Consider the following 13,227-nt stretch of genomic DNA (forward strand, 5'->3'; position numbering starts at 1 on the left):
ATACGACACCCATTGCTCGTCATAGCAAATGCCATCCTTCATCCCCATCACCTGTTTTCCCCACCTCCCACCCAACTCCCCTCTGGTACCCGCAGTCTGTTCTCTATAATTAAGAGTCTGTTTCCTGATTTCTCTCTCTCTGTCTCTCTCACTCTCTCGGCTATCTGTCTTCTTGAGTCCACTAATCACAGAAGTGTTAATGTCTGTCTGATACCTACAATATTTGGACCCTTTGGGGGTTTGTTGCTATTGTTTTTTTTTTTCCCCCTGTTGATTTTCTGTCATTTGGTCTCAGCTCCTAGTTGGCCTGGCCATTTTTGACTGGTATATTTAAAGCTTATGGAGATATTTGAAGTTGTGGGCGATTTTGTTTTCCTCTAGAGAAGATTTACTTTTGTTCCTAGTGGATACTGCAGTAGATAGGGGCCGGTCATGTTAATCCTGTCTGGAATTGAGCACAGCCTTCATGAGCAGTGCTCCGTTCTGTTTTATCCATTCCCCTAGCTTCTGAGCCTCTGGAGAAAGTAGACTGAAAGCTGGAGTCTTGCCTGTCAGACTTCGGATGCTCTGCCCCGTGGCTTGGCTCCTGGTCTGCAGCCTGGTGCGTACAGGAGGGCAGTGCCGTCTTCTAGGGATGGAATGTGAGCTGCATGTGTAATGCGTGCTACATGTGTAATGCATGCTACATGTGTAATGCGTGCAGTAATGGGCACATTGAATGTGTAAAATGAGCAGGTGGAATTATCTTAATAATGTTTTTCTTCTGTTCAGTACATCCAAAATACTCTTTTTTTCATGGAAAATATAAGAATATTAATGAGGTTTAAATAATTATAAAAAAATGACTATGTCTTAGAAAGTTGGTGTATAGGTATCTTACACTTAGATGACCTCTGTGTTTCGATGAGCTGCTCGTCAAGCCCTCACAGCCACAAATGGCTTATGGCTATTGTCCTGGGCTGAATTTGGGGACTCCTGTCTCTCCACTGGAGTCACACCCAGAGCTGGTGACTCATTTCAGGTGTGTGTGCAGTGAGCACCTACTGTCTTACCTTGATTCTGGCAGTAAGGCTCTCGCTGTCGATTTGGGAGGAACCAAGGAGTCTGTGCCCACCTGTGGGGCCTTCTCTCACCTCTGCGGACCACATACAGTGGGTCTGTCTGGCAGGGTGCCCCCCACCCCCTGCCCGGCCCCCTGGGGCAGCACCCAGCCTGGAGGAACGCTGTAGATGTTCAGGCTTGGGAGCATGTCCACTGAGCAGACACTGGCCTGAGGCCATTGGTGGCTGAAGCCCCTGCTTCCTGGCCTCTAGGGCCATCTTAGGTTTGTTGGAATCACTCAGGCTAGAAAGAGGAGCAAGGTCCTACCAGCTTCTTTCTAGGGGAGGGCATTAGAGCGTGTGGCCAGATGCTGCCTTCTGCGCTAGGAGGTGTCAGCCCCCCCACCCATGCCTGAGTAGCCAGAGCTGCAGTTCTGTGGGTTCCTGGGGTTAGAGGCTTGCCAGGCAGAGGGTCTGCTTTCTGGGGAGGGTCCACAATTTTCAGCAGGTTGTTGCAATGACCTTATGCTTCACTGCTACTCTGGTGTCCCGCAGCCCTTGGACCCTGTGCAGGGGGATGGGCTCTGGCCCAGCAGGCCTTGAGGTGGAGTAGTATCAAGTGTCCTGACCACCCCCTCCATCCCCACAGGTATGTCCTTGGTAAGGGTGTTCATCTCGGCTGATTGTGACCATGGTGTGTCCACATCTGTCATGAGGTGTCCCTGCGGGGAAGCAGCCCAGGGTGGGGCTGGCCCTTCCTAAAAACCAGAAATGCGATGTGGTCAGTTCAGGTCCTGGCTGGGCCTCAGGTTACTTCTCTCTAAGGCTGACTGTCCTCTCGGGCAGAGGGAGGGGCTCCCTGACGGTGGGCAGGGGTGGACCACTCAGGGCCAGCCCGGCCCAGGAGAGAAGTCACACTAGGCCCCAGTGAGGATCTGGGGTGGGGCCACTGTGGGCAGGGTGACACAGCCCACAGTGTGTCCATGGAACTGGCGGAGGCTGTCCTAGGGCTGCCAGCTGGCCTGGCAGGACTGCCCTTTGACGTGGCTTTAAGTGGCTCCCTGCCCCCTCTGCCCAGCGACCTGAGCCCGAGGCCACAGCCTCCATCTAGCCAGTTAGGGTACCCCCTGCTGATGGCTGGTGATGGAGCAGGGCTCTCTTGGCTTGTAGGAGGTTCAGTGCCCCCTGCTGTTGTCCGTGTGGTCAACTGGGCACCGTGTCCTGTACAGTAACTCAGTCCAGAAGCGTGGCCCTCAGAGCCCACAACCATGGGAAACGAAGAACCCGAAATTCGGGGCTGCATCATTTTAGGGAGGCGATGTGAGGGCGGGTCATCAGGAAGACTCCTGGGAGCGCTGCGGTACCTCAGATCTGTGGGGGTGGGAGCGTCAACCCACGTCTCCACTAAAGGCACTTTTGTCCACGTGTTTGCAAAAGGGCCATGGAGCTGTTTCAGAATGTTCCCAAAATGCTGGCAGGGATGGCCTTTATGATCCCTGGACTTGTGGGGACAGTTTGGGTCTCTGCCCGCTCTGAGGGCACCCCCGTTTTCCTAGCCCCTGGGGAGTAGGGAGCACCTGGCCAGCTGGTGGCACTGCCCATCGGGGAGGGGCGGGGACCCTTATCCGAGCTGCATAAGGACGCCTCCTCGATGCTTGGGGTCCTTGAGAGAGGACCCGGCTGAGGAACCCCTCCTGCTATGTCTGTGTGTCCGCCCGCGGGGGGGGGGGTGTTCTTGTTAACAGCGATGCCTTTATTGTAATCGGGAACTGGGAGAAACCTACAGACTTCATTGTTTAGGCTGAGGTCGAGGAGGGTTCTTGTGTTTAGAAAAGTGAGTTTATTTTTAAAACCTCTGCCAGCATGAGACGGAGCTGGTCACAGCGGGAAGAGTGTGTGCGGTGGGGGTGGAGCTCAGCTCCAGGAGGGTCAGGATGGCCCCACCGAGCTGCGCTCCCCACCAGGCAGGGCCCAGCATCTGCCTGTGGTCGCCGCGGTCTGGGTGGCCTCCGACCCTGTGCCGACGGAAACCACAGCGGCCTGCGTGGCTGCGACTATCTACTCCCCTGACTGAGTTTGGGGACCTGGCCTTGGGGACCTGACCTTCACCCTGGTTTTCAGTGACTGTATGTACATGCCACCCCCCCACCCCCACCCCAGTCCTTCCTGCACACCCATAGCCTCAGTGACCATCTGGTGACTGAGTGAGGCATACGCCGGTGCCCTCTCCATGTGGTCACCACCCCAGGGACGCCCCAGACCTCACACCACCTCCCTGCCTCTGCTGGGGAACACAGCAGCCCAGATGCGGAGCCTGCCACACGGCCTCCAGGCGTGAGAGAGGCCCTCGCACGGGGGGGCTAGGGATTACAGAGACCCTCCTCCTGGGTCAGCATCCCTGGAGCCCCGTGCTGGGCCAATGCGCTAACATGGGGCAGCTCTCAACAGCGGCCCTGGAGGCTTTCTTTCATTTTGATTTATAACCAGATGGGCTGGAGAGAGGGCACATGCCAGTTAGTGGCCCCAGGACTCTGGCTTTGCTGATTCTGGGCACTGTCTTCTGGCTGCCCACGTCCCCTCTCTGTCCTGTGTGTGGATCCTGCCTTCACCTGCCTGAGTGCGGGGTCACCGGACAGCTCTGCTCCTCATAGGCCTGGTTGGGCTTTTCCTGGCTGAGGAGAGGACTGCAGAAGTCCCAGAGGCAGGGGCCTTCCCCTGTCGCCTCTGTGTGGGCAGAGCTGCTGATCCCCCGGCTGTGTGGGAGAGGCTGGTCAGACCCGAGCTGCGACTGCCTGGCTGCCTGCCCTGCTCAGAGGTGGCCGTCCCTGACCACCGACCAGCACAGCCCTTGTCCTGCAGGAGAGGAGACAGCATCTCCCCAGAAGGCTTCTCTGTTAGCTGACTGGCTGCCGCTGCTCTGGGGCACCTGGTGGGTGGGAAGCTGGTGTAAGCAACCTCTCCTCCTTGTCTAGTGGGGGGAACTGGACACCCCCCCCCCCGTGCGGGAACAGCCTGACGCCCGCAGCACTGGGGGCTTCCCTCCTGCCCTGGTCCATGAACTCGAGGCCTCCAGCGCCTCGGTTAGGGCTCGATCCCACCAACAGTGGCTCTCCCGCTGTGGAGTTGCTGGTCTGATGGGGCTGACCGGCCCTCAGCACACAGTGACCAGGACCGGGGCCAGCTCTGTGAGGGGCACCGGGCAGCACTCTGAGGACATGCCAGCTGACCTTTTAAATTATCAAGCAGCGTGTCACACAGCTAAAAATAGCTAGGTGGCTTAGGATATAAATGTGGCCTGCTCCCTCCGCCTCCCACGTCCAGGCCCAGCCCCCAGCCCAGTGGCCAGAGGCACCAGCCTGGAAGTCCGGCCACATTCCCGCTGAGTCTTTGGCATCCGAGGGCTGCCCTCCTCCCCTCCCGGGGCTTGGGGCTTGTTAGTTGTGTCGTTGAGAACACAGACTTCTCTGAAAGTCCAGTGAAGTCTTGCCCTTCTGCTGAGGGATGCAGAAGCTGCATGTGAGGCGTCTTGAGTTGGTGGGGGTGGGGGCGGGGGAGTGCCCCGTGCCCTGCCCTCTCCTCTCCCCCACGAGGCTGGGCCCTGCCCTGCCCATAGCTTTGCCCAGCCCCCCTTCCCCAGGGTTGTGCTGGAATTTGAGGGCATGCTTGTAGTGACAGCTGGACTGGGGGTGCCCAGAAGGAAGCCTTGGTTGTCATGAGGGAGAGAACGGGCCGTGTGGTTCCATGTCGTGTGGCTGGTGTGGAAGTCACGGCAGGTGGGCATTCGGAGGTCGCGCTCCCAGCGCTTGCACCTCCGCCCCAGGGGGGAGCCTCCTGAGCCCCAGCCGCCTGCTCGCTCTGCTTTTCCTGGTGTCTGGTGCTGTTCTGGGCCATGCTGCTCTGAACCCCTGTGCCGTCCTGCAGGGGTTTCCGGAGGGCAGAGGTTGGGCCTGGAGCAGGGGTGGACCCCACTGGCGCTCCCTTGCACGTCCAGCGGCCGTGTGTCCGAGGCCCCGGCCGTTCCCGGCCACCCAGCGTGTGGAACGAGCCTCCTCTTACTTCGACCTGCCGGTGGGCATCAGGGAATGCTCCGGGCTGGAACTGGCATTTTCCTAGTGACTGAGGATGGCCAGCACCTTGTCACCCGCTTGTTGGCCGTGTCTTCATCGGACCTGTTCATATCTCTTTTTTTTTTAATGGGATCGTGGGAGTTCTGTGTTTGGGATGGAGTCCCTTGTCAGATACATTATTGAGAATAGTTTTTCCAGTCTGTGGCTTGACTCTTCTTAAATAAACCATAATTTTTGCTGAGTGAAGCATGTTTCCATGTCGGTGACTGGATTAAATGTTGGTGTTTTTGTACCTAGTGTTTCACGCGATTATAGACTGACTTTAAAACTGGAGCCTTAATTTGCAAGAGCACCTTCTTGATTGTTCTTTTTTTTTTTTTAAGATTTTATTTAATTTTTTGACAGACTATGAGAGAGGAAACACAAGCAGGGGGAGTGGGAGAGGGAGAAGCAGGCTTCCCGCTGAGCAGGGAGCCCCATGTGGGGTTCGATCCCAGGACCCCAGGATCATGACCTGAGCCGAAGGCAGACGCTTAATGACCGAACCACCCAGGCGCCCCTTTGATTGTTCCTTTTTAGGTAGAATTCTGCTCTTAACTAATGTGTGTCAGCCTCCCCCATCCCCGTGAGCACATGAACTAGATTTTTTTGAAGTTGCCTCTGGCCCCGAATTCTGTGTTTTCTTGGGGTCAGCTGTGCTATGGTTCTCCTGGTATCTCCTTGCTCTGCCAGGCCCCTCTTGTGCAGCAAGAGGCTGATAAGGGTTTGTGGGGGCTGGTGCGTGGTGCAGGTCAAGGGAGACGGCCACCCTGGAACCCGCAGAGGTGTGGTTACTTGTGGGACGAGGCTGGAAACCACAGAGCTCATGGGTTTGTTCTTGTACTGTGTGGTAAGAGCCCACTGGAGGGCGTCTGGAAGGACCACTCCAGGCTGCTGGCTGTGGCTGGACGGGCAGTGCTGGGCCGTGGCAGATGGGGGCTGGGGAGCGCTGGCGATGGGGGTCGAACGTGGTGAGGGTGTTGGTGGTCTTCCTCGCGGGCTGTGGCTGGAGCCCCACATGGGTGGTACTGCGCAGGGACTCCCAGCACCCAGGTGGTGGTGCTGTGTGTCCCGAGTGAACTTACGGTCAGGCTTAGCTCCAGACCCGGGAGGCGTGTCTGCTGTGCCCTGTGACATTGCCGGGCCCAGGAGGGACCCTGGGTTGTCATCGGGTCCCCTGGTTTTCTGGTTCGCATTCACTCTGGTCACGAACATGTCCTCGAAGTTGCGTGTGAGTTGGAATCGGACTGATGTCTCTCTTGTGGCAGCATCAGAGTGGGTGTCGAAGACACGAGGCTGTGAAACTGTTTTCAGGGAGGGGGCGTGTGTGTGCTGCTGTGTGGGTTTTTGAGCTGTCTCTGGCTGCCAGAGATCTTTCTGCTGAGGTCCTGGTGCAGGGGCTCATGCGGGGTCAAGGGTGGAAGGCCGCGGCAGAGTGACCGCTGGATTCCTGGTCCTCCCTCCGCCGCGACCTCCCCTGCAGAGCCGCAGGGGTGGCTGGTGGGCTTCCACCTGGGCCCCCCCACTATGGGGAGAGCGCCCACAGTGGCGGCGGCTGACCCTGGGCCCATGTGTCTCTCCAGGACCGGAAGCTCACCAAGCTGGAGAGGCAGCGGTTCAAAGAGGAGGCTGAGATGCTCAAGGGCCTGCAGCACCCCAACATTGTGCGCTTCTATGACTTCTGGGAGTCCAGCGCCAGGGGGAAGAGGTGCATCGTGCTGGTGACCGAGCTGATGACCTCGGGGACGCTGAAGACGTGAGCACGCCCCCACCCGCTGGCCGGACCCCGGGGACGCGGGGCTTTCCGTCGGGCCGGGGCCGGTCTCAGGGGCGCCCTCCCCCCCCCCCCCCCCCCCGCAGGTATCTGAAGCGGTTCAAGGTGATGAAGCCCAAGGTGCTCCGCAGCTGGTGCCGGCAGATCCTGAAGGGGCTGCTGTTCCTGCACACCAGGACGCCCCCCATCATCCACCGGGACCTCAAGTGCGACAACATCTTCATCACGGGTCCCACCGGCTCCGTGAAGATCGGCGACTTGGGCCTGGCCACGCTCAAGAGGGCGTCCTTTGCCAAGAGTGTGATTGGTAAGCCGTGGCCCGGGGTGCTGCCTGGGGGGTCCCTGACTGTGTGGTTCTGGGGCTGAGGCCGCTGCGGTCTGCAGGCTGCGGACACTCGGAGGGAAGGAGGCCTTGATGACAGAGGGACTCAGGGTTGGTGTCCAGTGAGGTGGAATGGACAAAGGGAGTCTCGTGCCCCGGACCCGGAGGCCCCCTGTGGCGGGTCCCTGGGGGTTGTGGGGCCCAGAGCCAGCTTGGGGCCCTAGGGCCGAGGGATCTGGTGTGGGTGCCGGTTTGCTAGGCTTGTCTTTCTGTGTTTCTTGTCCTCCTCTGAGAAGCCCCCGTGGCCTTGGTGGGTGTGGCCCTGTTCACAGCTGCTACACAGACCCTGGGGCTGCGCTGGGGTCCCTGCCGATGGTGGGCGCTGGCTGCGGCCACTCCAGGGCCTTGCAGAGGGAGTGCTTGGAAGAGCTTCGGGGTGGCCCTTACTGGGGTTTGAAATGTCTGGGGAGCGCCAGCATGCTGCAGGGCCAGACTGCTCTGGGACGTGGCTCCAGAGATCCTGATGGGATCGGCTGGGGTTGGGTGGGACCTGGAGAGGCTCCCCTGTCCTTTGAAGCCCTGTGTGGGAACACAGCAGGACAAGAGGGTAATCTTAGGGTTTTGCAAGCTCCTTGTTTTAATGCACATTTGGGGACAGAACTTGGCCTATTTGTGGCAGATAGAACCACTGGGAATCTGGAAACTTCTCTGGTGGGGTTAGTGGATTTGGAATAAGACATCTGGGGCAGGGTGGCCGCTGGGGTTCACAGGGCCCTCTGGAAGCTCTGGAAAGTTGAGTGCTGGGGTGTGGGCCAACCTAGGCCTCGGTTTGTCTCTCAGTGAGATGGGGTGGGGTTCCTGGCTGGAGGAAGCACACCTCTGAGCAGCCGGCAGTTTCTGAGCAGGATCTGTAGGTCTGACCTTGGGGGTCGGGTGCCTGGGGAAGCTCCCTGGGGCTTCTCTGGCTGGTGGAAGTCCATCTTGGAACTGGGGTCTCGGAGTACCAGACACATGCTGGGTGGTCTGATGGGGTGATGTGAAAACCTGGCATTTCCAGGCCTTGCATTGGCCCTAATGCAAGGGGGCCCAGCTCTGGGGTGGGGGGCCCAGAAGCTCCAAACACGCAGAGAAGGGGAGGCAATTAGCATGTCTCCCTGGGCCCTGGGCAGCGAAGGGCCAGCCACTGAGTGGGGGGGCTTTTGGTCGGGTTGGGGGGTCTCCCAAGCCTGTAAATCAGGCTCCCCGCTCTGTGGGACAGTTGCTGCCAAGGACCTGCTTTTGGGTGCAGCTCCCGGTGGGGGGGTTTGTGCCCATGTTTGGGTTTGTACTTGAGATGTGGCCCATGTTGGACGTTGGGCAGTGGTGTCTGAGGACATCTCTCCCTGCTCTGGGGAGGCCCTATGGCACCAGGCCTGAGGGCTTGTGTTGGCCGATGGGAAGGGAGTACGGATTGGGTGTGAAGGTGTCATTGTCACAAGCACTGTGGCCCCAGCCCCTTGATGGCGTGTGCACACACAGCTGTGGGTTACCTGCCCCCTGTGGGGTTGGTTCCCGAGAGCCGTCCACCTGCGATGGTGTCACTACGCTCTCCCTGTGTCTGTTGGCCAGGTCCTAGGCTGGTGCTGCCTGCAGGTGTTTGTGGCCATGGTGGTGGAAGCACTGGGAATGTGGGGCCAGGGGACCAGGGAGGTACCCTGGGCACACATGTGTGTGGCTGTGTGAACACACGCATGTTCTTTTTAACACTCAGATTTAAGTGGCTACAGAGCAAGGAGAGAGAAAAGGGTGTGTCTGTGGCCCAAGCACATGTGAGCGTCCCCACCCTGCTCGGAGCTGGCCCCTCCCCTTCCCCCCCACCTCCCTTGCTCCCCCTGAAGGGCAGACTGTGTGGGACCGTGGGGCGGCTCAGCTGGCTTCCCTCGGTGGGTGCACACGGCCCAGTGCAAAACATTGTCTGCACAGTCATGTGGTTCAGAACCCCCAAAAGATGGAACTAGTCCCACTGCAAGGTCCCTTGGACTCCTGCTCTCTCCCTACACTGTTCCCATTATTTCTGACTTGGAATCTCCTAGGATTCTTCTTCTTCTTTTTTAAAGATTTTATTTATTTATTTGAGAGAGAGAGAGAGAGAGGGAGAGAGAGAATGAGTGGGAAGGAGCCTCAGAGGGAGAAGCAGACTCCCTGCTGAGGAGGGAGCCCGATATAGGACTCAGTCCCAGGACCCTGAGATCATGACCTGAGCCGAAGGCAGATGCTTGATGGACTGAGCCACCCAGGCACCCCCAGAATCTCCTAGAATTCTTTATACACATATCAAGATAGATCCCCAGTTTTGCTTTTTCTTACTCAAAATGTTGACTTGTTTTATTAAACATATAATAGGCGTTAAATGGAAATCATGGGGGCATGAGAAAAAGATGCAACGTTGTGCGACCTTTCTGTGTCCCAGAGAGCCGGGAACACGGCTGATGACCTACACGTGCTTGTGAACGCGGTCTGTGCTGTTCTGTGGCTGCCTTTTAAAGAAACGGGAACATTTGGAAAGCGTTGAGGTGGAGGAAACAGAGAAGGCGGAGACATTCTGACGTTCCCTTCTGCCTTGTGTTTGGCTGGACAGGCATCGTTTGGACCTGTTTTGATAAGAGGATTTTGTGATTTTTAAAGCAGAAGCTTGTCACAGGGGAGAAAAAGAAAAACCAATCCAGAACAGCATAACTAAAGGAAAAGTCAGCCAGAATCCCAGCCCCCTGATGTGTCCTCATGGGTCTGTCCTCGCTGTTCTGTGGGGAGGAGGTCAGTGTGCACGAACAGCCAAGGACTTTGTTTTACTCCATCTGTTGAAAAATTCCAAGGAAGCATCGTTTTGGAATGGCCTGTGCTGGGAACACCTTGCAGGCCTCTGATGCTCCTTTCTGTGCTGACACACCGCCCCGTGGTGTCTGTCTGGGGACACCTGGGGCCTTCTGGGTTTTTGCAGTTTAGGTAGCTCGGTGAGGAGCACGAGTCTTTGCTGCGGGTGGTTGGGCCAGGGGCCAGGAGGGTGCGCTCCCCCGCGTGCAGCGCCTCCCGTGTTTGGAGCACAGGCTGGGGCCTGGGGAGTAACGGGCTCGGAGCTGGGGGGGCTCCTTGTGCTATGTGCTGCTGCCACCTGGAATCAGGAGGGTCTGGGGGAGTTTTCGGGAACCGTGTGCAGGGCACTCCTTTAGAACCGCAGGTTCTGGGCCTCATGGGGAGGGGATCCCTGGCCCCGTGGCCGCTGACCCTGCCGCTGAGCCCTGTTCCTCCTGGGTACAGGCACCCCTGAGTTTATGGCGCCCGAGATGTACGAGGAGCATTACGACGAGTCTGTGGACGTCTACGCCTTTGGGATGTGCATGCTGGAGATGGCCACCTCGGAGTACCCCTACTCCGAGTGCCAGAACGCCGCCCAGATCTACCGGAAGGTCACCTGTGTGAGTCCACTGGCAACCACGAGAGACCATACTTAGGGAAGCGCTCACGGCACCGCGTGAGGCAGGGAAGGGTGCTGTCACAGAGGGGAACCAGGCTGTCTAACTCAGCAGCGTGGCCGCCTGTCCCGAGGGGGGCCCCTCCTCTGGGCCGCTCCCAGGGCTGCTGGCTTTCCCATGTCTGATGTGGGCTCATGCCATCGTCAGCTTTAATCAGGTGGCCTCAGCTCTGCAAGCAGATCACCCTGTCCTCCCTCTGTGGCTGTCCTGCCTGGTGAGGCCGTACTTTCCTGGGCATCAGGCCCCACGACCCCCGAGTCCTGGCTGCCTCGCTCTGGCCCTGTGCCCCCCTCTCTTCAGAGATGCACGAGGAGTGAGGTCCTTGGCAGCCCAGGGCACCTGCCCTCGCCCCACTTCCACCCTGACTCCCTGCGGGGCTTAGGTCATTTCTCTCCTTCAGTCTTAACGCACTCATCTGAGCCCCTCCTGTGCTGCTGAGGGTAGGAGCGGGGAAGGTGGCTGTTGGCGGGGCCTTGTCAGAGACGCAGAGGGCAGCTCCTGGTTCCCTGCTGATGCTGGTGGAGAGGGTGGGCTTGCTGGCTGTGGGCAGTGGTCCTCCATGGGGCAGGGGTCACCCGCGGGGGCTAGGGCCTCCCTCCCAGGCCATGGAGGGGTATGGGGGGAGTAGCCTGCCAGCCCTTCTTCTTGGGTGCCCACGTGGATGGGGCTGTGGGAGACGGGACTGGTTCCCACTGGGGTACCCCTCAGCCACCCTGTGTCCCTTATTGAGGCCCTGGGCAGCAGGGCTCCCGTGCGGACCCATGTCACCATGGGCAAAGCAAGGTCAGGCCCCACCCTTGCTCCCCGAGGAAGCCAGACGGGAGGCATGTTCACTGACCACCGGCAGGGTTTGCAGTAACGCCTGTGGGGCCGCCAGCCCCTCCCGGCACACAAAGCCACACCAGTCCAGCCCCGGCATCTGTCCTGACCCCAGGTCCTGCAAGGATTCGGTGTCCCCACTCCCAGCACCCCAACTCCATGCTTCTGAGTCGGGGGGCACGAGCCCCTTCAAAACAGCATTTGTTCCTGTCTTCTGCTCTGGGGGCCTTGGCCTTTCTGAGGTGTGCGTGGGCCACACTTGCCCATACTTACAGTTTCTCAGGCCACCTGCCTCCCGCTGGGACCCTGGCCCTGCCTCCTGTTGTAATTAAACCTCTCTTTCTTCGGCTTCTGTGGCCCGGTCCAGGTTCCTCATCTCCAAGGGGAGCCCGCCTGGAGCCCAGCATCCCAGTCTGTCACTGCAGACTCTGCTGCGTGTGGGCCAACACGACCCCCATGGGTTACAGGCCTGGGGTCTGGGGCACAGCACCCCTCCTGGGCAGCAGGAGCCCCTGGGGGTCCTACACTCCTGGGCCTGCATCTGGGCTGGAGGCCACCCTACACTACAGCTCAGTGGGAGACCATACATGTCCTGTTCTCTGTTCAAAAAACCAAACAAGCCAGCCCAAATGAGACTTTGAAGGCAGAGTCTTACTGAAGAATGGGATGGTTAAGGCTCTCCGTATGCTTCAGATGCTTAAGAATCAGTTGTCCCTCCCCCAAGCCCCTGCCCCTGGTCCAACCCCTGCTTCTCCTGAGCAACCCCCTGCGCCTGCAGGGATACACCCCAGGGTTCGGCTCCCCCGTGTCATGGGCTTTACTGGCTGGGCTGCAGCCAACCTTGCCAGCACCCACCAGGTCTGTGGTCAGTGTGGGTACCCCCGAAAACCGCCCGGCTGCAGAACTCCACGGCATAGACACTTAAAAAAACCCCAGAGCCACTAGGCCTTGGACGTCAGCCCTGCCCATGGCCGCAGTGGGGCAGAGTGCCTGGGGCCCTCGGCCAATAGCAGTGACCACACCACGTGTACGGACGCTCCTGCCAGGCGGGGGCCGCGTGGGGCTCTTCCCCCAGCCCGCTGTTCCTGACAGCCCCTCCTCCCTCAGCGTGAGCCTGTGTTCCCCAGCCGGCTTGCACCCCTCCTGCCTCCTGCCTTAACTGCCCCCCCTGCCCCCCTGAATTAGTGCAGCTGAACCAGGTCCTGGCCTGGCCTGCCAGTGACTCTGCCCCTCTGGTCTTACAGGGCATCAAGCCTGCCAGCTTTGAGAAGGTGCACGATCCCGAAATCAAGGAGATTATTGGGGAGTGCATCTGCAAAAACAAGGAGGAAAGGTGAGGCCGGTGGGGCACTGGGTCTGGGTGTTGCTCACGCTGAAGTCACCACCGCCGCGGCGCACGCTTGCAGGAGACCCGGACGCTGGCTGCTTCAAGCTGGGGTCCCACCTCTGCTGCCCGCAGCATGATCCCTGGCTTTGGGGGCCATCCTGGAGCCTCCTGCTTGGCCAGTTGCTTCTCACCCACCCAGCCTGGAGCAGGGGCTCCCCCATGCCCTCGGACGGCCCCTCCTGTCACCTCTGGTCTGTGAGTCCCATGCACCCACTGCTGACCCCAGAGTGCACAAGTCCGAGCCCTTGAGCTGCCCCCGAACCAGCCCCC

At 59.2% G+C, this 13,227-nt stretch overlaps 1 protein-coding gene across 1 annotated transcript in view; it reads left to right on the forward strand.

The window, feature by feature from the left end:
* Positions 1–13,227, forward strand: part of WNK2 (WNK lysine deficient protein kinase 2) — a 155,336-nt gene that overhangs the window by 23,863 nt on the left and 118,246 nt on the right. The window contains exons 2-5 of the mRNA XM_059410148.1: positions 6,730–6,902; positions 7,007–7,227; positions 10,537–10,694; positions 12,815–12,903. Of these exons, the coding sequence (XP_059266131.1) occupies positions 6,730–6,902; positions 7,007–7,227; positions 10,537–10,694; positions 12,815–12,903 (641 nt within the window). The remainder of the gene's footprint in view (positions 1–6,729; positions 6,903–7,006; positions 7,228–10,536; positions 10,695–12,814; positions 12,904–13,227) is intronic.

Source organism: Mustela nigripes, chromosome 9 (assembly GCF_022355385.1).
Source record: "Mustela nigripes isolate SB6536 chromosome 9, MUSNIG.SB6536, whole genome shotgun sequence".
Classification (NCBI taxonomy): domain Eukaryota; kingdom Metazoa; phylum Chordata; class Mammalia; order Carnivora; family Mustelidae; genus Mustela; species Mustela nigripes.